The sequence below is a fragment of the Rhinoderma darwinii genome, chromosome 4, assembly GCF_050947455.1.
Source record: "Rhinoderma darwinii isolate aRhiDar2 chromosome 4, aRhiDar2.hap1, whole genome shotgun sequence".
Classification (NCBI taxonomy): domain Eukaryota; kingdom Metazoa; phylum Chordata; class Amphibia; order Anura; family Rhinodermatidae; genus Rhinoderma; species Rhinoderma darwinii.
In genome coordinates, this window is record NC_134690.1 from 352409638 (window position 1) to 352434414 (window position 24777).

At 43.3% G+C, this 24777-nt stretch overlaps 1 protein-coding gene across 1 annotated transcript; it reads right to left on the reverse strand.

The window, feature by feature from the left end:
* Positions 1–2657: 2657 nt before the first annotated feature.
* On the reverse strand, positions 2658–24690 carry CRNKL1 (crooked neck pre-mRNA splicing factor 1). The gene is made up of 14 exons (XM_075862968.1): positions 24559–24690; positions 22530–22682; positions 19045–19136; positions 16818–16976; positions 16561–16727; positions 13686–13864; positions 11998–12168; positions 11708–11899; positions 11556–11615; positions 9827–9907; positions 6263–6502; positions 4136–4237; positions 3366–3614; positions 2658–2986 (listed from the first exon to the last, which is right to left on the reverse strand). The coding sequence occupies exons 1-14, from the start codon at positions 24604–24606 to the stop codon at positions 2804–2806; spliced, it is 2076 nt and encodes a 691-aa protein (XP_075719083.1). The 5' UTR covers positions 24607–24690; the 3' UTR covers positions 2658–2803.
* Between the last annotated feature and the right edge of the window lie 87 nt (positions 24691–24777).

Consider the following 24777-nt stretch of genomic DNA (forward strand, 5'->3'; position numbering starts at 1 on the left):
AATCCAAAAAAGAAATACATTTAAAAAAACCTGTACCTATCTTAATTTATTGCGGTTTGTTCACTTGTATGGCACCTCCTGTTTCCAATTACAGATGTCCTGCATGTCCATACAGCAATTCTCTCGCAGGAGTACACACATGCGCAGTCTGTACTAGTGCTCGGCCAGATCAATCTGCTAGGGGCTCTCTGGCGAGCCTTCTGGACTAAGGGTATGTACACATCAGTGTTCGGTTTCCGTCAGACCTCTCCGTCTGAGGAACCCATCAACGGAAACACAAACGGAAACCATAGCTTCCGTGCTTTTTAGAGGAAACTAGCGCAGTAGACTACGCTATTGTTTCCGCTAAAAAAAGGAAGCCTTACGGAACGGAGAGAAACAAACCATTTGCCACGGAAGCATTACAATTGAAATGGTGACGCAAACAAAAGTTATGGTTTCCGTTTGCCTTTCCATTGATGGATTCTTCCAACGGAAAGGTCTGACAGGACCCATCAATGAAAACCGAACTCTGATGTGAACAGGCCCTAAGCTTTCTCACATGGTAATGTTGAGAAAGCGGCGCATGCGCAGTGTAATTATCTTCCCTGTACTGGTTCCACAGTACAGGACAACTGCAAATGCGCCGATTTCTTATTGTACTTTGCATTGGCGCTATTCAGAACGTCAGTGGACTATTTCTGACGTTCTGTAGCAAGCACAGCAGGGAGGAAGAACAAGTCTTGGGTAGAGATGCGGCACCAGGGCGAGGGACAATATTTCAGAGCTGCACAAACACCATTATGGGGAGTGTAAGAGACAGCGTTCCAAGTCCAGTGACGTGTGCGTCCAGAAGATCCCTCCCATTCACAGTGGATTGCGGCAAGATTTAAATATAAAAAATTACCCTAGAAAGGTATGGTGGAAACAGACAGCAATCAGGAAACAGAATTCATTTTGTGAAGAAACTAGGAGAGTATGGAAGTAAATGCAGTCGTGGGATAACCCCTTTAAATTGATTACTAGGTTTTAGATGACTCAATATGTGTATTCCTGTACTTTGCAGGCTCCCACACTTTGAGGGATAACCCCTTAATACAAGAAAAAAAAACAAAGTATTGTTTTAACATTTTCCAGCTGTAAAGAAAGTGCCTGAAGTAAAGCTATGCCAATACCAGCTTGCCCTTATTTATGTATCTATAAACACCTCTCCTGGTCATAAGTGTTCCACTTTTTTCTATCCTTAGGCCTAATTCACACGATCGCGTTTGGTCCGTGATATAGGGACCGTATGGTCAGCAGTATTTGCCAGACCGAACACAAAGCAGGGAGGAACGCTTTTAGCATCAGTTCTGTACAACGCCAGGAGTAACTGCCTCGCTGCGGGAAAACCGTCCAGTACTGTAATCATGTTTTCAGGATGGGACAGTAGTTCCGCGGGGAGGCAGGGACTCCTAGTTATACATAACTATGATGCTAGGAGCCCGGCTCCCTGCAGTGTGGTCGGACCGGGAAATACTGCCGACATGTGGACCGTATATCACGGACCGAACACGGTCGTGTGAATTAGAAATCTGTTTCACAATAAGGCCTAACGTGATTGTTCCTGCTCTTTCAAAAGTGATTTACATAAAAATATGTGCGCCCCTTTCTTTAAAATAGTTGCATTTGGAACAGTGGATAAGTACCTTTTTTATCATTACACCTCACCCAGGTTGCCTTTCGTCTCATATAAAATATTTTATATACTTGTGTGAAGACTGGTGTCTTTAGTGCTGTTTTTCATTTAGTGTCATTTTGCACAAGCTTTTTTTGTGGCTTTTTGAAGCCCTATAGGAGAATCCTATGGGGGGAAAAAAGCCTGAATAAACGCCATACCCAGAGTATGCGGTTTAGAAAATTCACCAACCCCAAAATTGCATCAAAAACGCAGTTGTACGTAGTGCATTTTATATTTTACTATAGACTTTAATGTAACAAGTGGCCGCACTAAGAGAACGCCATGAAAAACGCAGCAAAAACGCTGTATGTGTAAATCCAGCCTAAAGGGGTTTTCCCCATCAGACATTAAGGTATATCCACTTCAATGGGACCGTGCTGCAATTACATGCCAAGTCACTATGGAAACGATGGAGCGTGCAAGTACGAACCAGCCTGGAACCTGATGTAAACAATGCAGAGGCTGCAGCATGGGGACGGCTGCCACTTTAAACAGCTGATCGGCGGGGGTGCCAAGAGTAAGGGTATGTTCACACGCAGTAGCAAAATACGTCTGAAATTACGGAGCTGTTTTAGCCTGAAAACAGCTCCTGATTTTCAGATGTTTTTCACACACGTTATTGGAGCTGTTTTCAATGGAGTCAATGAAAAATGGCTCCAAAAACATCCCAAGAAGTTACATGCACTTTTGACGCGGGCGTCTTTTTACGTGCCGTCTTTTGACAGCGACGCGTAAAATTACACCTCGTGGGAACAGAACATCATAAAACCCATTGAAAGCAATGGGCAGATGTTTGCAGATGTAATGGAGCCGTTTTTTCAGGCGTAAAACACCCGAATTACATCTGGAAACACTGCGTCTGAACATACCCTAAGACTCCCATCGATCTAATATTAACTGCCTAGCCCATCATTTTTTAAATCCTGGCTAACAACTTTAATTAAGAAACGTTTTTAAATTTCACTTTTAAAACTCCTTATCTTAAAGGTTTTATTTTCACATAGGTTTGAACTGCTTAACAAATTATTTTGGTGTGAGATATGTACAAGGAAATACGAAGGGCAGTAAAAAATTGAAAACCGCAATATCCTACACATCTGTCTGTCAGGAAGAGCTCTCATCAATGTCTTTATCAGGATCTTGTCCATCATCATCCTCCTCCTCATCATCATCATCCTTCTGCTGCTTCTTCCAGAGTTTGGCCATGGCAAGCAGTTTAAGGTTGGGCTGATTAGCGGCATCTTCTGGAAATATGTAGTCGTAGTATTCCTCCCATCCACCGTCAGACTAGAGAAAATAAATAAATCACAATTACAAATCCTGCGTCTACAGAAGGGAGACATTACGGTGTTGTATTTTGTTTATGAGTAAGTAAATGCTCTATTGTCACCATATGTGAAATGTATGGCAGGTGTATTTATGGCGGGAAAATTTAGAGTATACACCAAACGTGTCCTGTTCGCATACGTCTGGCGTCAGAATAACTTTTTCCCATCTGTATACCTTGAATGCCACTGTGCGGACATTTTCCTTGTGTTTAGGCCGGGCGTACATATCGAACATAGTTTACACAAAGCCTTACCTAACAAAATGGTGTATCATATGGTTTAGTTGTGATAATACAGAAGATGGCTCTGAATGGAAAGGACAAATAGAGACGTCTTACCCCATCTTCTGCTTGGAGTTTTCTCCTTTTCTTGACTCTCTCGGGCATGAGGTTCGCCACCCTCTGTTGTGCGGATTCACCTCCACACTCCTGTTCATAGCTCTTCCAGGACTCCAGCAGCATTAACCGCTCTTCCTTCTCCTCACAGTTCCTCAGAGTCTTATTTGCTTCCTCATAGATCTGTCTACATTTCACCAATGTTTCATCATTCCCAGTAGTTAATTCAAACTGTGCAAAGCTTATCCAGACCTAGAAAACAAAGCAAACCAGTGGTTGACCTAATAGGGTGACTGAATGCAGAACTTGAGCGGGTCACCTTCGTTTGGAAAGCACCATTGAATTGAAACCATGTTTGGAACTAAATTGTAAAACGCTATGTAATATGATGTTCCATTAATACCACAAGAATGTGTGTCCGTATTTCTACAATGCTTTTTGGTATTTGTGCAAGAAAATCACTTCCTCATGGCGTCCAGGTATAACACGCAGCCTGCAGGACTATATTCAAATACATGAGCAGAGGAGATACAAGTCCTCTTAATACAATGAAACACTAGCAGGTTGTGCTTATCCCCAGTCAAAACCAGAAGTTTTAGGTTTATCTAAAGTCGCCCTTAATATTACAATAAGACACATAAAAGTGGGCCCGTCAATTTTTTCCCCCATTATTAACCTCTATGTATAAAACATTTGCATATTTTTACCTTTCTACAAAGACTAATTAAACCAAAATAGCTGGTCATCATGATTTTACTTCTACTATTGAATACCTTGACATGCTGTGTTCTCTGAAGAAGTCTCCTGTATAGATTTCTTGTCTTTTCAAATTCTTCCTGTTCTATTTCAAAATCAATATAAGATTTCCAGAGAACCTGAAAGTGCGAAATCATCAAGACTTTGATCAAAACGCAAACATTACACCGACTCCCGACTACAGCTACACAGAAAAACTCTAAAAAGGGTCTACTTTCTGTCATCCTCTTGTCAAATGGTGGGATTTCTTCCATGACCAATAATGGAGAACCCTCTTCCACCATAAACACCCCCCTTGCAGTGTTGCGCTCTAAACATCACATTTACGGAGCTCTACGTGTTCAGACTACATTATTTGCACTTCTCAGATTCAACCTAGTCCATGGTCTACTAGTCTGGTCTTTAGAGCCAATGGACTGCTCTTATTGGGGCAGATAATCAGGTGATAAGGGGGTCCTAAAAGTGTAATTGATAAGTAAAAGTGAATCCCTTTTTGAGGCAAAAAATGGTCCCATAATACATTCCAAAATAAGGTTTCAAATATCGGTCTTCACATATTTCAGCAATACAAAGCCTAGTGCTAGCAAATATCATAGTGGCTCGGTCTCCTGTCTATATAACAGAGCAGACAGATGTAGGGATGTCACGATACCAGAATTTGGACTTCGATACCGATACTTCGTTTAGTATTGCGATTTCGATACCAATTTCGATACTTTTGCCAACAGTAATAAAAAAAAAAATTCTTCCGTTTTCTGATGTGAGGCGCGAGGCGTGATGAATTTTGAACGCGCCTCACATTAATAGTAATTAATCCCATCATGTTTCTCAGTCATAATGGGTTAATGTGCGAGGTACATGATGGGGTTAATTACTATTAATGTGAGGAACATGGAGGGTAAATTCATCGCACCTCGCGCCTCACATTAATAAGTGAATGAAAGCCGTGTTTATTTCATTTTTTTACAGCGTACACATCATAAATGATGCAAAAAAATTGTTGTGCGCTGCATTACTGAATGTGTGAATATTTTATATATTGAGACTTATTTTAATGTTTATTGTAAAAAAGGTGAATGTGTGTTTTTTTTTTCAATTTAACAATACTTTGTTTTTACTTTATTTTTAAACTTTAATGTACTGGCATATATCAGATATGTGCCAGTACATTAACCTGTGGACGGATAGCACACAGGCAGTTGTTGGGACATACTTGGGTATGTCCTAACAACATGAAATATGGTAGGACAGCCCTGGGGTCCGTCAATAGACCCTGGGCTGTCTGCCCATATATGGTATGGCCCTCGATCGAGTCACAAGAATTCCCTGTGACGCGATCCAGGGGCATCCCCCCTGCTCATTTTCTCCTGAATGCTGCAGTCAGCTGTGATCGCAGCATTCAGGGGAATAACGGCGGAGATGAGAGGTTTCTCTGACCTCTGCCGTTATAGAGCGGGGCTGCGGCTGTGTAATACAGTCATTGCCCCGCTCCTGACAGGAAGTGCGCGCGCGGTCAGCATGAGGTGATGCGGCCAGCGCTGCACTAATGAGCGGCAGTTCAGGCACTGAAGACAGAACATGGGGGTGTTTTGCAGCGTGCCCGCCATGTTCTGTCTTCAGTGCCGCCGCTCATTAGTGCAGCGCCGGCCGCATCGCATCATCCTGACCCCGCAAACTTATCATGACTCAGGAGCGGGGCTGTGGCTGAATTACACAGCCGCAGCCGCGCTCCCATACATTCATGTATTACTATACTGAGCTGTGCAGCTGCGCAGCTCAGTATCGAAATACAGGAAATAGCGGTATCGAACCGTTTAGGGATGCAGAGTATCGAAACAGTATCGAAGTTTCGATGCACCGTGCATCCCTAGACAGATGTGTTTCACGCATGCCCTAGAGCATAGAAAATATTTTATTTCCAGATCCACTGGTGACACATCAGCGCACAAATAGCTGCCGTGACAGTCCAACAATGAGATAACACCTCCTGCCAATCTTGCGAAAGTGGAGCAAGTATAGTTGAGGGTGTATTTTAATAAAACTCTGAAGAACTTTTGGTAAAAAAATTATATTAAAGGGGTTATCCCATGACTTTCAGAGCTCTATCAAGTCTTTACGCATAGCAAATAAGAAAACAGACTTACTTCAGGCATATCAAGTCTTGGCTGTCCAATAGCCAACTCATATACAGCGCGGGCTCTCTCAACATCACCTAGGATGGTTTCCAGTTCTGCAAACTTAATCCATGTGGTGCAGTTTTCTGGAGCAAATTCCAGGAACTTCTCATAGAGTTTCCGACATCGGTCAAATTCTCGAAGCTGCAGCTCTAGCTCTATGTAACCTTTAAATAGCTTGTGCTTAGGACATTTTCCAATAGAGGTGCCCTAAATAAAGGCAATAGTAAATGTGGTCAGTTATATATTACTGTATATGAATATATATATAATACAGAACGCAAAGCCGATTAAAAGGAACACTCTGGGTGAAAATGCTTTCTTTGGTGTTCTTTGAAACTGTGTCGTGCCCCTCCCCCCGCCTCATGCCCAGCACTAGGAGGAACGGTATCAGTTTTGCCAGAGTGTTCCTTTAAAGAAGAACACCAGGACATCAGCTGTATTTTTACTATATATCTCACAAGGTTTCTATTCTCATTACTTTTTCTTCCTTCTTTTTCCCATTTAACACATGGGCCCCCATTTTCTTAACTACGACCTCCACCCATGTTGTGATGGGTAACCACTAGCAACATTAGATGCAAGGGCATCGATTCAGGCTCACGAGCCACGGTGAAAAAGTTTAGTAAGTATCACACAAGATGCTTAGATAACACATAATAGGTAAATTAGATACATGGCTTACACATGACCGGCCTATAAACAGTGGCACAATAGACAGTATAAGACACGGGAAGCTTAGATACAGTAGCTCAGCTGGCAGTATCCATATTCTTACCCGCCTCGCTGGGTTCTGACACCAATATAACGTCCGGACACTGAATGGCGTGAGGATCCAACGCTGTGCCCGAAAAGGACCCGATTTAGAAACGAGAAAGGTAAGTATATGGAGGAGTCACTGTAGTAATAGGGACTCGCGTAGTTTCACCTACTAGAGACTACATAGGCCCCAGTTACTACAGTGTGACACTGTAGTGTGGGGGGGGGGGGGCAGTGGCCCCCTTAGCTTTAGAGCCTGGTCCCAACTGATTAGACATTATATTTGAAGGGTAACTAAACTTTAAAAAAAACTTTTGACATGTTAGAAGTGGTGATCGGTGGGGATCCGAGCACGGAGACCACCATCTATTGCTAAAACTAAGCGGCAGAAGCGATGTGCAGCTTAGTTTCTGATAGTCTTTCCCCTGTGTACGGACACAGACTTTCTATTGAGCCCGTACACCACTTAGACGAAAGCCATTCAGAAACTAAAATGGCACAGCATTCTCCCGAGCGCTTCTGCCGCTTCATTTTAGCGATTGTGGAGGTCTCAGTGCTCGGACCTCCCCCGATCAAAACTTCTTACATGACAAAAGTTTTTGTTTTTTTTAAAAAAAAAGTTAAGTTACACTTTAACTTTTAAACAAGAATCCTCCTTAAAGAAAAAAATGGTAAAATTATCTAAAAATAAAAAACCTGAAATACAATTCTGATTCCAGCACCTATTTAACCGCATGAACACCCACCCGCCTGCTCAATTTGCTGAGTAGATCGTGTCACGCAGGCATAGCTGCATCCATAATTTATTACATATTTTAACAATTTTATAGTGCAGTGTCCTCATACAATATACAGAGCACTAGCGATGACCGATTCATAATGAAGCAAGGAGAGTGTTATATAAAACCACCTGACCTACTCTTACCTATCTGGGAATGTACAAGGGAATATCAAAAAATCCTTTAAAGAAGAGCAGGGGTTGTCATGTTGCCCCTGGCTATGTTAATGAGAGAAAAGGAGGACACAAGGAAGAAACTTAAACAAACACTTGAAAATAACCCTTAGGCCTCATGCACACGAACGTAAAAACTCCCGTTATTACGGGTCGTAATTACGACCCGTAATAACGGGCTCATAGACTTCTATTGGCGACGGGTGCCTTCCCGTTTTCTTACGGGAAGGTGCCCGTGCCGTTAAAAAAGATAGAACATGTCCTATTTCAGGCCGTAATAACGGCACGGACAGTCCATAGAAGTCTATGGAGCTCTCGTAATGACGGGTGGCTACATGTGTGCACCCGTCATTACGGCAGCGTTGCTAAGCGACGTCAGTAAATAGTCACTGTCCAGGGAGCTGAAAGAGTTAACTGATCGGCAGTAACTCTTTCAGCACCCTGGACAGTGACTACCGATCAGAATAAACCTGTAAAAAATAAAAATAAAAGACGTTCATACTTACCGACAACTTCCTGCTTCCTCCAGTCCGGTCTCCCGCCCGTTGCCTTGGTGACGTGTCCCTCTCGACATCCGGCCCGACGTCCTGGATGACGTTTCAGGCCATGTGACCGCTGCAGCCAATCACAGGTCAATCACAGGCTGCAGCGGTCACATGGACTGCCGCGTCATCCAGGGATGTCGGGCTGGATGTGAAGAGAGGGACGCGTCACCAAGACAACGGCCGGGTAAGTATGAATTTCTTGAACTTTTATTACAGAAAGGGCTGTCCCTTCTCTCTATCCTGCACTGATAGAGAGAAGGGGCTGCCGATTAGTGCAGTGCTATTTTGCCGCCAAAAACGTGCTCGTAAATACGGGTGGAATACGTGTGACACCGGACCCATATTTACGGGCACGGGTTCGTAAATACTGGTGCAAAACGGGTGGAATACGTGTGACACCGGACCCGTATTTACGGGTGGGAAAAAATACGGTTGTGTGCATGAGGCCTTAGGAATGTGTTTTTTGCCTTGGAGACAAGTTAAAGGAGTTTTCTGAATACAATTTCATCTACTTCTCACCTGAGAGCAGGACTAGGTCTGTACCATTTTGCAGCGTACGTACTTATTCACCAAGGCTCTGTTCAGATCTGCACTGGAGGCTGTGCATATCCGATAAAAAACAATAGACACCATAACGGAAACCCGACTGAAGCCATTAAAGTCAATAGGTTCGGTTGGACGCTGATGAGGTCAGTCATGCAACGGAATTGGCTCTACCGATATTTTCATTGTTCTGCTCCTCTGACAGAGCAAAACTTCGGAAGCACTGACGCAAATGTGAACGAGGCCTAACAAATATCTTGAAAACGGCGCAGAATCAAAATACGAAACATATCAGAAAGTTGTAGAACTTTCCATTTATACAGTGATTACAAGTCATGTAAAACATTGCACTTTTTTTTTTTTTTTTAAATTAAATAAAACAAGGTATTATGGGATTTGAAACAACTTTTTATTACAAATGTTTTTTACTTAAGATACAGCTTCTATGTAGCCTGGATACATAAAAGCTGTATCTTGCGCTCAAAGACTAATACATCAGGTCAGCGGGACTGACCGCTTCAATGTCTGACACAACGCAGGATCCACCTTTTATCGATCACATCGAAGTTCATGAAATTAAATGTGATCAAGAACAGGTGTTTTATTGAAGAAAAAAAAAAAAAAAAGTGTGCAAAGGTTTACATAGCCTTTAGTCTTATTAAAATAAAACCAGAAAGACCCCTTTAGCGGGAAAAATCAGTGCAATAAAAGTATGACAATTGCAGTTAAACTTACCAATGCTTTTCGAGCAAATGGAAGATTCTTTTGTCTGATTTCAAACTGTGCATACATTAACCAGATTTTTGCAAAAGTAAACTGAAAGAAATAAAATATTGAAAAAAAAAATCTGTCAAACACAATCAACTTTATATGATGGGGGATCCCTGAAAGACTAGAGCTGAACACGAACGTTTTCCTACGGCTAGATTTGTCTTCATATTCTTATATAGTACAATTACTTTAAAACAAAGATTTGCAAAAGAAGCACAAAAGATCATAACATATTCAATTTAATTTAAAGGGGTTATATGAGATTTTAAAACTGATGGCCTATCCGAATTATTCTTGCACACGACCGGGATCGGGCCGTAAAAAACGGTCTGAGTGTCGGCTGGATTTCCCGGCCCGACCGTGCTACAGGTGAACGGGACTCCGGCCATCAGACATTTATGATGCTAGGAGTCTCTGCCTCCCGGAACTGCTGGTCCATATTGAACAAAATTATACAGTATGTAACCGCAGTTCCGTGGGGAGGCAGAGAATCCTAGCATCATAAATGTCTGATGGCAGGAGTCCCATTCACCTGTACCACGGTTGGGCTGGGAAATCCGGCCGACACACGTACAGTTTTTTCACGGCCAGGACTGTGTCATGCGCAGGAGGTGTTAGGATAGGCCATCAATATTAGACCGGTGGGGGCCCGACTCTCCGCACCCCCACTGATCAGCTGTTTTAAAAGGACATGGCTCTCGTATGCCATTAGTTTTAAAATCCCAGATAACCCCTTTAATGGGATTTATTATGTTTTTTGACTGGGCAGAATAGCAGATTTCACTATTTTGCAATCCAAAAGCAATAGAAACACCAATGTGAACAGAGATTTAGAGTAGCAGATTAGCATTTTTATTTTGAATTTTATTCTTGAAGGTCCTAGTATATACATTTTTATTTTGACTGTCCAATAATCCAGATTATATAAACAGGATTTTGCCTGTATGTATACAAAAACAGACAGATAAATAAAATAGATAGATATATATATCTAGCTAGAGCTGAAGTTTTAGATCAGTTTTACCCTCCCACTTCAGTTTCGTACTTTTAATTTCTACACTAATGATTTCGATATGCGTGAGCTTTGGAATAATTTACATTAGGTACAGTAGATCATATATTTCACCTCCGAACAAACATTAAAAGGGGCTTTCCCGTCTTAGACCTTTATGGCATATTCATAGGATATGCCATATAGGTCTGATAGATGCAGGTCCCAGCTCTGGGATCGGCACCTATATAGAGAACTGGTGTCACCCGACCCCTATTTCGCCTGGTGTAGCTGCCGCTGGCCACAGAATCTAAGCGGGGACTAGTGGAGAGGGTAGCGTGCGTGCGCTGCGATCTCCATTCTGTTTCGTGGGAGTTCTGGAGACAGCCGAGCAGCGCGTGCTCGGCTGTTTTTGTAACTCCCATTAAACAGAATGGAGAGAGCCGAGCACATGCGCTACCCACTCCACTAGTCCCCGCTTAGATTCTGTGGCCAGCGGCAACTACACCAGGCGAAATAGGGGTCGGGAGACACCCGTTCTCGATATGGGTGTGGATCCCTGAGTTGGGACCTGCATCTATCAGACATATATGGCATATCCTATAGATATGCCATATATGTCTAAGATGGGAAAACTCCTTTAAGCCTTTTGTAGTTCACTGCGATTCCCCAATTAGAACAGTGATAATGAACTTTCTTTACCTTTTTATGAGGTATTAACTCTAAGCAAGCCTGATATACTTGTCTGGTCCTTTCTGGATCCTGTAAATCACAAACAACATGGTTGAACTCATTATATGGCTGAGAACTATTTTCTACAAACAGTTGATAAAGTTGGATTGCTTTCTATATACCTTTGCTTCTAGCTCTTCATACAAGGCATAATTTATCCATAAGTAGATATATCTCTTCCAGTGCCTTTTCTCTTTAGTGGGCGGAACATTGGCAATTGCCCGTTCGTACACTTCTCGAACAGTGTCAGCATCGGTGTCGCTTTCCACCAATCGCAAGTAGTCAAACCAGGCATCATAATTAAGGGGATTGGCCTTGAAGGAACAAAAACTGAATTCTTAGGAGGGTATTGCAACAAAACAAAAGACGACTTACAACGTGCTAAGAAACATCTTAAAATAAAATGACTTACCTTGACTTCTTCCTCATATTGAAACCTCCTCTTATTCACGATGATGTCCTCAATACCTCGGCGGTCACCATACTTCTTTTCAAAAATAGTATAGTTTTTGAACAGCTCCTGGGCTTGCTGCTTCTGGATTCTGTCCAGGGCATATTTGTAGATGACACGTACCCTTTCTGACTGTAGAATGCAGGAGAAAAAAAAAAAAAAAAAAAAGAAGATCAACTTTAAATAGGCAAGCAGAAATAAACTTCATACATCATTCAGAATTAATACAAATCAGTAACATCTTTCTAAATTGTATGGACACTAAACAGAATATTGCTTTACACTAGGTTGTGCTTCTTTAACAAAATAAATAAAGCATGCAGATTGACAGCATTTGACAATAGTCACAGCAGAGCAAGCGTAATCCCGCTGTAACCTGTCATTTACAGCATAATCTCGCGGGATTACGCTTGCTCTGCTGTAACTACCACAGAAACAGTAACGAAGTGCAGAGATTGTGAATAGACATCCCGTGGAATGTCTATTCACTGTCTAAACACTTCAGTATTGTTAATGTGTTAGTATAAAACAGCACATAGCGATCCAAAAGGATCTCTATGAACTGTGTAAATGAATGGAGAGGAGTGCATGACGCTGATTGGTCACTGATTGGTCAGCGTCATACACTCCTCTGTACAACGCCCACTTGGTCAATAGTAAAACACGCCCAGTTGTCCATTGAGAAACTCATTAGCATAAATCTAAAATCGCTAATAAAGTGGTGAGAATAGATCGTTTCTTAAAATAAAAAGCACTGCTGTCACCTACATTATAGCGCCGATCTCCTTATGTAGGAGATAGGACACTTATAATGTGGTGACAGAGCGTCTTTAAGGCTTCACTCCTCCAAAGGTGAATACTGAAAACACAGTTTTCTAGATATCCTGCAGTATCAGTTAGTTTTCATAGTTGATATGATGACATACTGCCACCTTGTGGACAAGGGCAATAATACACTGGTGACACTAGGGGGGGGGGGGGGGGGGGGGGAACAAAAATTAAACTTTACAGAAAATTACTGGGAGTTACAAATTTATATATGTGCTGAAACTTTCCGATGCACAGGATATCTCATTATGTGAATGTGTGTGTCTAAGATTCACACTTTTAAAGGGGCTGTCCAGTCATAAGATATTGATGGTCTATCCTCAGGATAGGCCATCAATATCTGATCGGTGGGGGTGCGACTGCTGGCAGCCCGCCAATCGGCTGTTTTGAAGGAGCAGTGGCGCTCGTACGTGCGCTGCTTCTCCTTCATTCCTGACCTGCTCGTACTGTGAAACGCCGACGCACATGACTAAAAACAGTTCACAGTATTACAGCCTTCTCCCATTCACTTGTATGGGAGAAGGCTATAATACTGTGAACTGCCACTACAAGTACGAGCAGGTATGGAATAATGGGGAAGCAGCGCATGTACGAGCGTCGCGGCTCCTTCAAAACAACTGAACGCCGGGTGTGCCAGGAGTCAGACATTGATGGCCTATCCGAAGTATAGGCCATCAAAAATTTCTTATGACCGGACAACCCCTTTAAATATTGGTGCAAAGGTGACAAGAGGCAAAACCCCCCAAATGCATGGTTTGCATCATCATTACCAAATGAAACGTATGTGGAAAAACTGAACTGAAAATATAAAATAAACTCACCTCTTTTTGATTCTCCTCAAATTTGGCAAATGCTACAAACAGATTCTCGTCCATGTGATACTCCCCAAAAAACTCGACAGCTCGCTCATAAACCTTCCTTGCATGAGCAATATAACCATGCTTTTCTTCAAACCGGGCGTACTTGATCCAGTTCTTTACATCAGGGTGTACGATGACAAGTGAACGGATGTTAAGGACATAAAGGAAAAGTCCAGCAAGGAACAAAGTCCCATGCCGTCCGCCATTCCCTGCCTGCCTCATGTATAACACTATTAAAATGAAAATACGCAGCAATTCCGTTACGCGTGGACAAGCCCTTACTCCAGTTATCACTTGTCTATTACTCTTTCCTCTGAATAAAGACATCCCAAGCAGGGTTATTACCAATAATGCTTCCTACAACCAGCAGATCGTAGATATAAACCGGTCTTAAAATGCACTGCCCTATTGGATTTACGCGCTTATGAACTAGCTATTTTCTTTACTAAATGAACGGCACCTAAAATGGGCATTAAGCTTTGGAAGAAGACCCTTCAAAAGTTTGCGCGCCAAATGTTTGTGTGAAATAATGCACATTTATTTAGAATAAGCAAAACGTTTATTCATGAAACTAGTCAGACAATTTTATCTGTGCATGTATTTTAACAGCTCGGGTAGGAACACACTAGGCAAAATCAGGACGAATAAGCCACGTAAAAATACACAGCGTATCCGCTCTGGTAGCCGCAGGGAATTCTGTCCGAAAAACCGCACCAAATTGTGTTCCGGTTTTTCGGGCGGCATGTCCGCTGCGGAAATCCCACAACAATAAAAAAAAACGTACCCGCCTGTAGTCATGGCGATGCATTTCTCTCTCTCTTCTGAGCGCAGCCCGGCCTCCTGGGATGACGCTGTAGTCCACGAGACAGCTACAGCAGCAGTCACATGGGATGAAATGTCATCCTAGGAGGCTGGGCTGCACCCTGTAGAGGGGATCGCGTTGCTAGGACTACTGCAGGGGGTAAGTAGGAGCTTCATTCATGAAGTCCAAGTAAAAACATTCATTTATTTTTTTTAGCTGCGACTTTTGCGGCGGAATCGCTGCGTTTCCACCGCAAAAGTCGCAACGCATAGCACTTTGTTGCAGGTTTTACCACCCCATTGAATTCAATGGGTAAAACCCGCAACAGAAGAGCAATTCCGCAGCATTAACTGACATGCTGAAGCTTCAAAAACGCACCGCAGGTCAATTTCTGAACTGTTTTTTTTCGGCTAATTTTTTCTGCTGTTTGGGGATAAGATTTGTTCAGATCTCACCCACACTGATGCTACTGTATTACGCTGTGGATTTACCGTAATGAAGTCTTCTGCGGAAAATCCACAGTGGTAAAAAGCCGTGTGTGGTCCTACTTTTATAGTTCCCAACCATAGGTGGTTCCCAATGCCTGACAGAAGTGTCAGATAAGCCCATCTTAGAAGCCTGTCATTCAGCTGGAAAGGATATTTGCGGGGTCAGCTGCCCTAGACGAATCAGCATTGCTAGGAATGTTCCCAATAATGGCACCTGGCTGGGAGCAGTTGATGAACAGGCTTTTCTGACAATACTACTCAGATAGGTGTCGCCCCCCCCCCCCCCCCCAGCTGGAGGGGACATATCTGACAATACTATTTAAGCAGGGAAACATTAGTAGAACTTATACCGATGCCTTCATGCATAGTGAGTTTAGGTCATTCTAAAACGATTTTGTATTACACAGTGAACAGAAGTGCGGACACTACCTTTCTTGAAGCATGAAACCTGTCCGTCAGGTACCAGGGCAGAAGACCATGTGAAAAGAATCAAAAGCAAAAATAGCCGAAATAGTGGAACGCCCCCAGACATCCAATTTATTAGGACTTCACAAATCTGTGGTTCAGAGGGGTGCGATACAGCACTGCTTAATATAAGCAGTCTTACATAGCACCTCCCCAAAACACAAAAATGCACAGTACAAATGAAATGGATGTCTTATCATTCCCATTAGAAATTAATGTGCGGGGGTCAAGAGGGATTTGCACAGACCCCATTCCAATCAAGCTAGATTCACACACCATGGTGAAAATGCATTTATTTGCCTGGAATCGTGGTCAAACGACAAAATTTTGTCACAAAACTATGGTAAAATGGTGCCGTTTGCCCGGTTTCAGTCATAAAACACAGGGGCACATAAGTGTGGAGCTGGGGGGGGGATAAATGAGAAGGCGGCAATGGAGGAAGGGGATTGATGGCACAGGGAAGTACCACCGGCGATCTTCTTACCTCCAACGCTCTCTCCTGTGAGGACGGACATGGGCGTTGCCACAGACTTGTCTCCCTCATAAGTACCCTGGTAATGAGGAAACCATAGGCAGCTCTGGCTTCTAACTGCAGTGACATAATTCTCATAGTGCTTCTGTTTTGCCTGATCTCTGCCTGTGTGAGCCCGGCCTTCCTAGCCGCATGCTGGAGCCATGCTGGTAGCATTTACTGTTCTAGGATAAATGAGTGACATCTGTCCAGAGTTTTTTTTACAGCTAAGCTCCGTGTTTTTGTTGGGTGAGCCGTGCTGCCTCTTTATGTGCACGGCTCATGTTCTGGAAGCGGTGCCGCCAGTGCGGGACTGCCGGGTGGCTCCTAATGACACCACACAGCCTTATAAGAATAATGTGCCGGCGCCTGACTGATGTCATTAGGACCTCTCCTTATGTACTCATTACCTGCAGCACTGTGCTACCATCCTGCTCTAAATGAACTCAGTCTCAAGCCCAAGAATATGCATGAGACTCAGTTCAAAGCGTTTGGTAGCCTTCACAGCCGGCATGCTATACTGGTTGTGTGAGGTATATAGTCAAAGTTTTTTAGCATTGGTAAGGATATATCTTTCATATATAGAACGTGCTCGGTCCACCTCCTTGTACCGAAGCTCAAAATTGATGTAGGAATGCCAGGCTTGTTCTTCCGGCTGCCACTCCATCCAGCGTTCAAACACTTGCCTTGTTCCAGCCACATTGCCCAGCAGCTCCTCCATGTAGGTGTATTTATACCTTAAAAATGAAACATCCGATGTGGCACACAAACTTTCCATGTTAACACCTGGCAGAGAGCGGTTTGTTTTCTAGGACTAGAATACTTACCAGAACTGGTTCACTCTGGGAAGAATAGTGATCGCTCGGTCCCAGATGTTACGTGCATGGTTAACCTGGCGGCTCTTCATCTCCATCTCGGCATACTTGAGCCATAATGTAATGTTCCTGTGATCCACATCTAAGGCACGTTCGTATATAGATCGCGATCTATGGGCATAAAACAGCAAAAATCTTCTACAGATCGTTCTTGTAGTACATTTACGCGATCATTGTCAGGTGGCTTGGTTAAGCGCTGGTCAGCATTACCATCATATTTGTGCATGGTTTATGAGTGCTCACAATCATGAATGCAGGTTTTTACCCAATTAATCCCTTCCCCTATCCTATACACTTTAATATGTTACACTTTAAAATATATAAAATTTTATTTGGGGAAAAATGCAGAAAAAATTAATTCCACTGCAGTTTTGTATTTTTTTTTATGCCTTACACCAGTAAATATACATTTATTGTACAGGTTGTAACGGTCGTGGGGATACCAAATATGTGCACATTATTTTCGGAGTTGGGACTTCTATTTAATACGTTTTATTTATTGTAAAAAAAAAAAGTGTGTGTTCGGGTGTTTGTTTTTTTAAAATAAATTTATATATTTATCCCAGAGGAGGTTTTTTTTAATTTATTTATTTATTTTTAACTATAATGTACTGGGATTTTTCTATAATGCTGTAACATAAACCCGTGTACTAACAGGATTTAGAGATCTGCAATCCCTATCCTGTCCCATCAGAGATACAAGATTCTGCCGTTCCTTCCTCATGCTTTTACACTGCAGCGGTCTGTTCAGATTGACTGCTGTGGATTAGCGCAAGCTCTCCAGGACGTCCGGGCATGTTGAGATAGACTGAGAAGATGATCAGGTGCCTACCACATATTTACTTATCTAAATGTGCCTCACTATAGGGTGGTGGTCTGCAATTCTGCTTTAACAAATTTTCCCCAGATGATTGTGGTGAGTGGATTGTACACCCTGTCTGGCATTGACTCTCAATATTTATTCAGTCGTAACTGCTATTAACTATACTTTATATATACTACATTTTTTGTGGTGTTTGGTCTAATAGCCCAGCAAAACTGTCATAGTAGGACACCCATAAATATTATCATGGCAGATCAACTTTAAAGAAACTGCATTGTGCCCTGGTTACGTAGCACATGAGGTTACATACTAGATTGTGCTAGAGATGCACATTTGTGTTCTACAGATACGGATAGGATACAAAACATCCAGTTCCTCGCTGAGCTACGCTGTTTCCGTAATGGCCATTTACTTCTATAGTAGTTTTGGAAACAGCGTAGCTCAGCGAGCGACACGGTTTTCCTAAATACATGGTCGGAAATTACGGAGTGGCCCGGGAGGCAACGGGAACCGAGAAAGGTAGAATGGGTAGTGGCGCAGCCATAGGGGTCTCAGAGGTCACATTTGCGACCAGGCCCCTAAGCCTGGGGGGTCCAGAGGGCCCCCGTTGCCACACAGAGCACTAATAATTTAATAAATTCTTTATGTGCAGTGACGCCGGCACAAGACTTCCTAGTAATGGGCAGTGCCCCTTAGACTTCAGTGTCACATGGTACACTCAAACTACCATGTGACACTGACGTCACGTGAGGGGCGTTCCAGCCGATGCGGAAGAGCCTGGAAGACGCCTGGTGAGCTGCAGAGGGTGCCTGGGGCTCGTAATTTATATGTATTGTGCTGCATGCATTTGCGGTGGAGAGGAGAGGGGGGGCCTTTAAATTACAGGCCCCCCCTCCTCTCGACCGCAAACACAAACCGCACAATACAATACATTACAAACTGTGGGTCGTGATCCCCTGAAGGTCGTGTGAAGACCTACGGGGGGCCGCGAGACACTCATTGAGGTCCCTGTTCCAACTGTATCTACGTCCTTGGGGGCCACCAAGCTGAATTCTTGCACCAGGGCACATGAGTCTTTAGCTCCGCCCCTAAGAATGGGGTTTAGGGGGCCCCCGTTCTAGAGATAGGGGTGGGACCCACATCTATCTGACATTTATGGCATATCCTGATGGGCACACCCCTTTAACTGTCTTCGTTACAGGACAAAAGGGTTCCATAATGAATCTGAAGAACCAGAAGTCAGACATTTAATTTCTACAGAAATCTCTGTGTCCAAAGGGGAACAGGCACTTTTTAAAGCACCGCGGCACTCTGACTTCACAGACCCTCACGATTAGCATTATGAGGTGTACATACCTTTGATTCTCTTTTAGACTTTCCTCCCATTGTGCATACTTTATCCAGTTACTAATAACGGTTCTGTTTTTTCTTATGTTATCTTCAAAGGCCTGAAAGTGAATACATAAGAAATGTCAAAGCGGCTGCATTATATTCTGAAAAAAGTAGTGAATAATGCCGTGTAGTTATAATATTAACGTGTAATTCCAGCTTTAAAATCCGAAAACGTACCAATCTCTAGGACCAGGAAGCAAAGTGATTGGACACTTCGCAAGTTTAACACTTGTCAGATTTTCTTCAAACATGTTATTTTTATTGTATAATTAAAAGTTAAACAATTTTCCAATATTGTTTCTGAATTAATCCCTCATGGTTTTCAGGATCTCGGCTAGTTTTTAATTCATTAGGAACATTCATGGTTTACTTCCAGTGAATAAAATGATGTCCATGGTCATGTGATGGACACACAGGTGCCCGGCTCGTTACAGTATCAGAGGTGCTGGGATCGTTACATCACATGACCATGGACAGAATTGTATCCACTTTAAGTAAACAATGAATGCTTCTCGTGAATTACAGCAAAAAGTGATCTTGAAAGCCTTGAGGAATACCAAAAGGAGGACATTTATGAAGACTGGCGTCTCATGTCAGTCATAATAGGAAACTAATTGGAGTAAGATGCAACAAATTTATTAAGATACGGATGCCAATTAATACATTTGTTGCATTTTTAGCTGTCTGTGCACCACTCTGTGAAATCTACGCCAACCAGGAGCGGACGTCATTTCCATTATAAGTTCAGCCAGTTCCTGGCATAAAACATAGTAAATGCGTTGGGTCGCATGTGACTTTAGGGCCGTTTAAGATTCTGCTACGCAAGAAAATTGATGTACAAAAGTTGTTAAATTCCCCACAAGGCATATTGGAAAAGTGTTATAGCTTTTAATACTCCCAAAAGTTATATTAAAGGGTTTGTCTGGTTTCAGAAAATAATGTAACAGGAAGGCAGAACACTTTAAACTTGTATTTACGGCAAAGTGGCTCACATAAGGACTATGCGGTCTAGTAGGATATGGAGGTAGTCTGAAATCCATGTTGTGTCCCATTTGAGATTCAAGATGCTAATATCCCTTCTTAAAGGCTGTGGACACCCCATATTTTTATTATTATTATTGCATTGTATGTATTTTACATAACATTTACAATTAGTTTTAAGTAAACATTTAGCACATTTGTCTTCTGTAGCTTGTATGTACAATACAATACAATACATGATGCGGATTGCCGTTTACTTCTTAGTCCGACAAAAAGCCACTTGTCGGCTTATCTCTAGTCTCTCTCGCTCTCGCTCTCTCGCGCTCGCTCTCTCGCGCTCGCTCTCTCGCGCTCGCTCTCTCGCGCTCTCTCTCTCGCGCTCGCTCTCTCGCGCTCGCTCTCTCGCTCTCTCGCGCTCGCTCTCTCTCTCGCGCTCGCTCTCTCTCTCGCGCTCGCGCTCGCTCTCTCGCTCTCTCGCGCTCGCTCTCGCGCTCGCGCTCGCTCTCTCGCGCGCTCGCTCTCTCGCGCTCGCTCTCTCGCGCTCGCTCTCTCGCGCTCGCTCTCTCGCGCTCGCTCTCTCGCGCTCGCTCTCTCGCGCTCGCTCTCTCGCGCTCGCTCTCTCGCGCTCGCTCTCTCGCGCTCGCTCTCTCCGCTCTCTCCGCTCTCTCTGCTCTCTCTGCTCTCCTGAACGCTATTCTAAGCCAACATCTTATTTCACTTATGTTTATTTTCATTGATTGTAAAGTTTTGTAAAGTTGTAATTTGTAAAGTTCGGGACAGCACAGAGAGAGCTCGTATTACGCCTTGAAATCTACTTGAAATATGCCTGCAAACAGCTTCCCATTGCTTTCAATGTGAAATATGATGTATAGCATATGAGGCGTATTTTTACGCTGCTGAATTAAAAAAAACACATCGAAAAAATATGCTTTGTAAAAAAGTAGTACCACATCACTCCTTGAAGCATTTTACAAGCAGATTTTTCCCATTGACACTTAAAAAAACACTTTGAAAATAGGCCTCAAAAACACTTGCAAAAATAACAAATTGCATTGAAAATCAGCTCCAAAAACTCCTGGATTTCAGAGGCTGTTTTCTCTTGAACTCCGCCTCCTATTTTTCAGCCTGAACATATGCCATGTGAACATAGTCTTAAAGAGAACCTTTCACCTGCCCATACATGTGCAGCATGTAATGGGCAGGGCTGCACAAACCTTGGGGCACTGTACATTTTTTGTCTACCCTCCTCCGTTATTTAGATATCGGTGCCGTTATATTTTGGCGTCCGATATTTAAATAACCCCCTGAACAGTCAATGGGGCATGTAATGGCAAGGGGGTGTGTAACATGGCTGTGACACTGTCCAATCAGCTACTGACAGTATCACAGCAAGTGTGGAGAGTGTGTGCGCGCAGCACGCTCTCACTCTTCAGCTGTCGGCAGACAAGGACAAGACTGATCTCTCGCAAGAGATCAGTCTTGTACTTGTCTGCCGAACTGGCAAGGGGGCGTGTGACTGCTACGGGCAGTGTAAGAGCTGGAGAAAGGAGAGCGCACATGCGCGCGCTCCTCTCCAGCTCTTGCGAGAGATCAGTCCTGTACTTTGTCTTCCGAACTGGCAAGGGGGCGTGTCACTGCTTCGGACAGTGCAGGAGCTGAAGAAGAGGAGAGCACGCATGTGTGCTCTCCTCACTCCAGCTCTTACACTGTCCGTAGCAGTGACACGCCCCCTTGCCAGTTCGGCAGAAGACTGATCCTGACAGCTGAGGAGTGAGAGCGCGCGCACGCTTTCCTCTCTGCAGGTCTTGCTGTAACACTGTCCGTATCTGATTGGACAGTGTCACAGCCATAGTAACACGCCCCCTTGCCAGTTCAGGGGTTTATTTAAATATCAGGCGCCAAATATAACGGCACCAATATCTGAACAACGGAGGAGGGTAGAAAACAAATGTAAAATGCCCCAGGGTTTGTACAGCCCTCCCCATTACATGCTGCACATGTATGGGCAGGTGAAAAGTTATCTTTAAGGGTATATTCACACGCTGTGTTTTCAGGCGTATTTCGGGACGTAAACGCCTCGTAATACGCCTGAAAAAAACGTTTGCTAAATGCCTACAAAAATCTGCCCATTGAATTCAATGGGAAAAAACTGCATTTTGTTCAGACGGGGCATTTTTTTACAGCGCCGTTTTAAAAAAACAGCACAAAAAAAAAAAAACGCTGCATAAAAAGGAGCATGTCACTCCTTGAGCCGTTTTTGTAGTGGTTTTTCATTGTGTCAATGGAAAAACCATCTCCAAAAATGGCTTAAAAAAAACGGCTGAAAATCAGAAGCTGTTTTCCCTTGAAAACAGCTCCGTCATTTTCAGCCGTTTTTGACTTTGCGTGTGAACATAGCCTAAAGGGGCACATGGGCAAGCATGGATCCTCTTTAAAAACAAGCTTTAGCGATACCATCCAGTACTTACTTTTCTCTTCCTCAACTTGTAGTCATTAAGTTCCTCTTCATCTGTGATCTTCTGCTTGGGAGGAGGTGGAAGTAACTCAAGTTCTCTCTCCTTGGCTTCTCTGAGCAACTGCTCGGCTGTTATTTGCACTTCAGCTGGGGCTTTGTTTTTTACCTATGAAGACATATAAAGTATTAGCACCATATATATACGGGACAGACATTTTCACATTATCGCCTAAAATAACCTCCCTATAACTGATACGATGTCACCTCTCTTTCTGGTTGCCTTGCAGTTGTTGGTCACATGCCTGTCAGAGGGACTACAAGTAGTAGCTTATGGCCCTATTTCACGGGCCAATGATTGGGCAAACGAGCGTTCATATGAACGCTCGTTCCCGATCATTGCCGTGTGTAATCAGGGCAACGATCAGCTGATGAACGATCAAACGCTGTTTCATGAGCTGATCTGCTCTTTTATGCAGAATTAAAACTCATAGCTGTCAGCAGCACACCTCCTTGTGTAATCAGGGAGAAGCACAGCCGACGTGATGAAAGTGTATAGGGGGAGCGATCGTAGTAACGAGTGCTTGTCCCCATACATATCCAATCATTGCTCCGTGTGAAAGGAGCAAACGAGTGCCGATCAACAAGCTGTCTCGTTGATCGGCGTGTAATTGTACCCTTCGGCCCTGTTCACACGGCGTCAAAAACGCATGATTTAAGCTTTACATTTTTAACATGAATGGGAAAGCGCGTTGTTTGTGCACAACACTTTTTTTACGAGCGTATTTAAAAAAAAACACTTTGCGCAAAAGCAGCATAGGGGCGATTCTTTTGCGCGTAAAATGCGTCTGATTCCCAGTCAATAGGAGTCCTAATTACGCACCAAAAAAACTCACAGAAACCGTGCACAAAACACAAGAAAAACAACGAAATTGCGTAAAAAACACTTGTTTTAAAAAGCGCTTTACAAAAACGCTAGCGTTTTCCACACATCATTTTTTTTTTAAGCGGCGTGTGAACAAATCCCTAGACTCTCATATACATAATGTCTACACGTGCGCTGCGATGCCCAGCACTAAAATTATGTCAAAATTGAGCCGCACAATATCTTTGATGACAGCAAAAAAAATTCATAACTATTTGATTCCCCCTCACAAGAGTTGGAGCCTCAGGTTTTTGTAACACACTTTACAATAGAGGTTGCTGGGATTGTAGTGGACACTGAAAAGTTACAATGACTTATAAAGGAAACCAGCACTGGTCTCAGATTGTTGTGAAACTAGAACTTGTAGCAGGTCCTGACAGGAGGAGGGTGATGGAGCATGATGGGAGTTGTAGGTTCACAACATTTGGAGAGCCCAGGCTGGAGACCGCTGTACTACAGTGTCATTGCCTTACACAATACATTATGAAGAGACCATGAATAATTCTTGAGAATGTTTTCTTAGAACTCTGTGTTGTGCCAGTCCTCTGTTATTCCTCCTAGAACTTTATTAATAAATTGACAACTGAGTGTTACCATTCTCCTTGTCAAAGGGGTGTGTCCCTACACTGTGTCACTCTGTCAGCGCTGATTGGACATTGTCAATCTTTGTAGGGACACACCACCAACTGGTAACACCCAGCTGTTAATTTATTCATACATTCCTAGGAGGAATAACAGAGGAACAGCACAACACAGAGCTCTAAGGGAAAAAAAAAGCGCTAGAATTGTTATTTCATGGTGAATAAAAGGAGACACGTCCTCTTTAACCACCCAAAAATGATGATATCAACATAAACACGTTTTGTACGGCACAGATAAAACAAAAAAAGGAAGATCTAACAAAAGGTACAGAAGTAAAGGAGACACAAAAAAGTTCCAGCAGAAAAAGGGTTAATGAGGACCCTGGCCGGCTCTTCTCATGGGGGCACTTTGCCACGGTTATAGGGAATTTGGAAAGTTTGCCGCCGCTCGTGCGCTTCATCCCCAGTACGGAGAGACATGAGCCGCCTCACTGCTACTTTCTCAGTACATCACTCCAGCTGTCACCGCTCCTACCGACCTTGGCCACTTTGGGGATCCTCTGCTTTCCAGCCGCCGTGGAAGCCATGGTGCCTGCAGTTCGAGATACCCAACAGCGGACAGAAGCTCCGAGCACACGGAAACGTTACGCATACACGTTCTTCAGAACGCGGTGACATCAGAGCGTACGAGTACAGCGCCTACCAATGATCGTCTTTTCGACACTAGAGGCAAAAGTGTTCGCTGACTTCTATGTCAT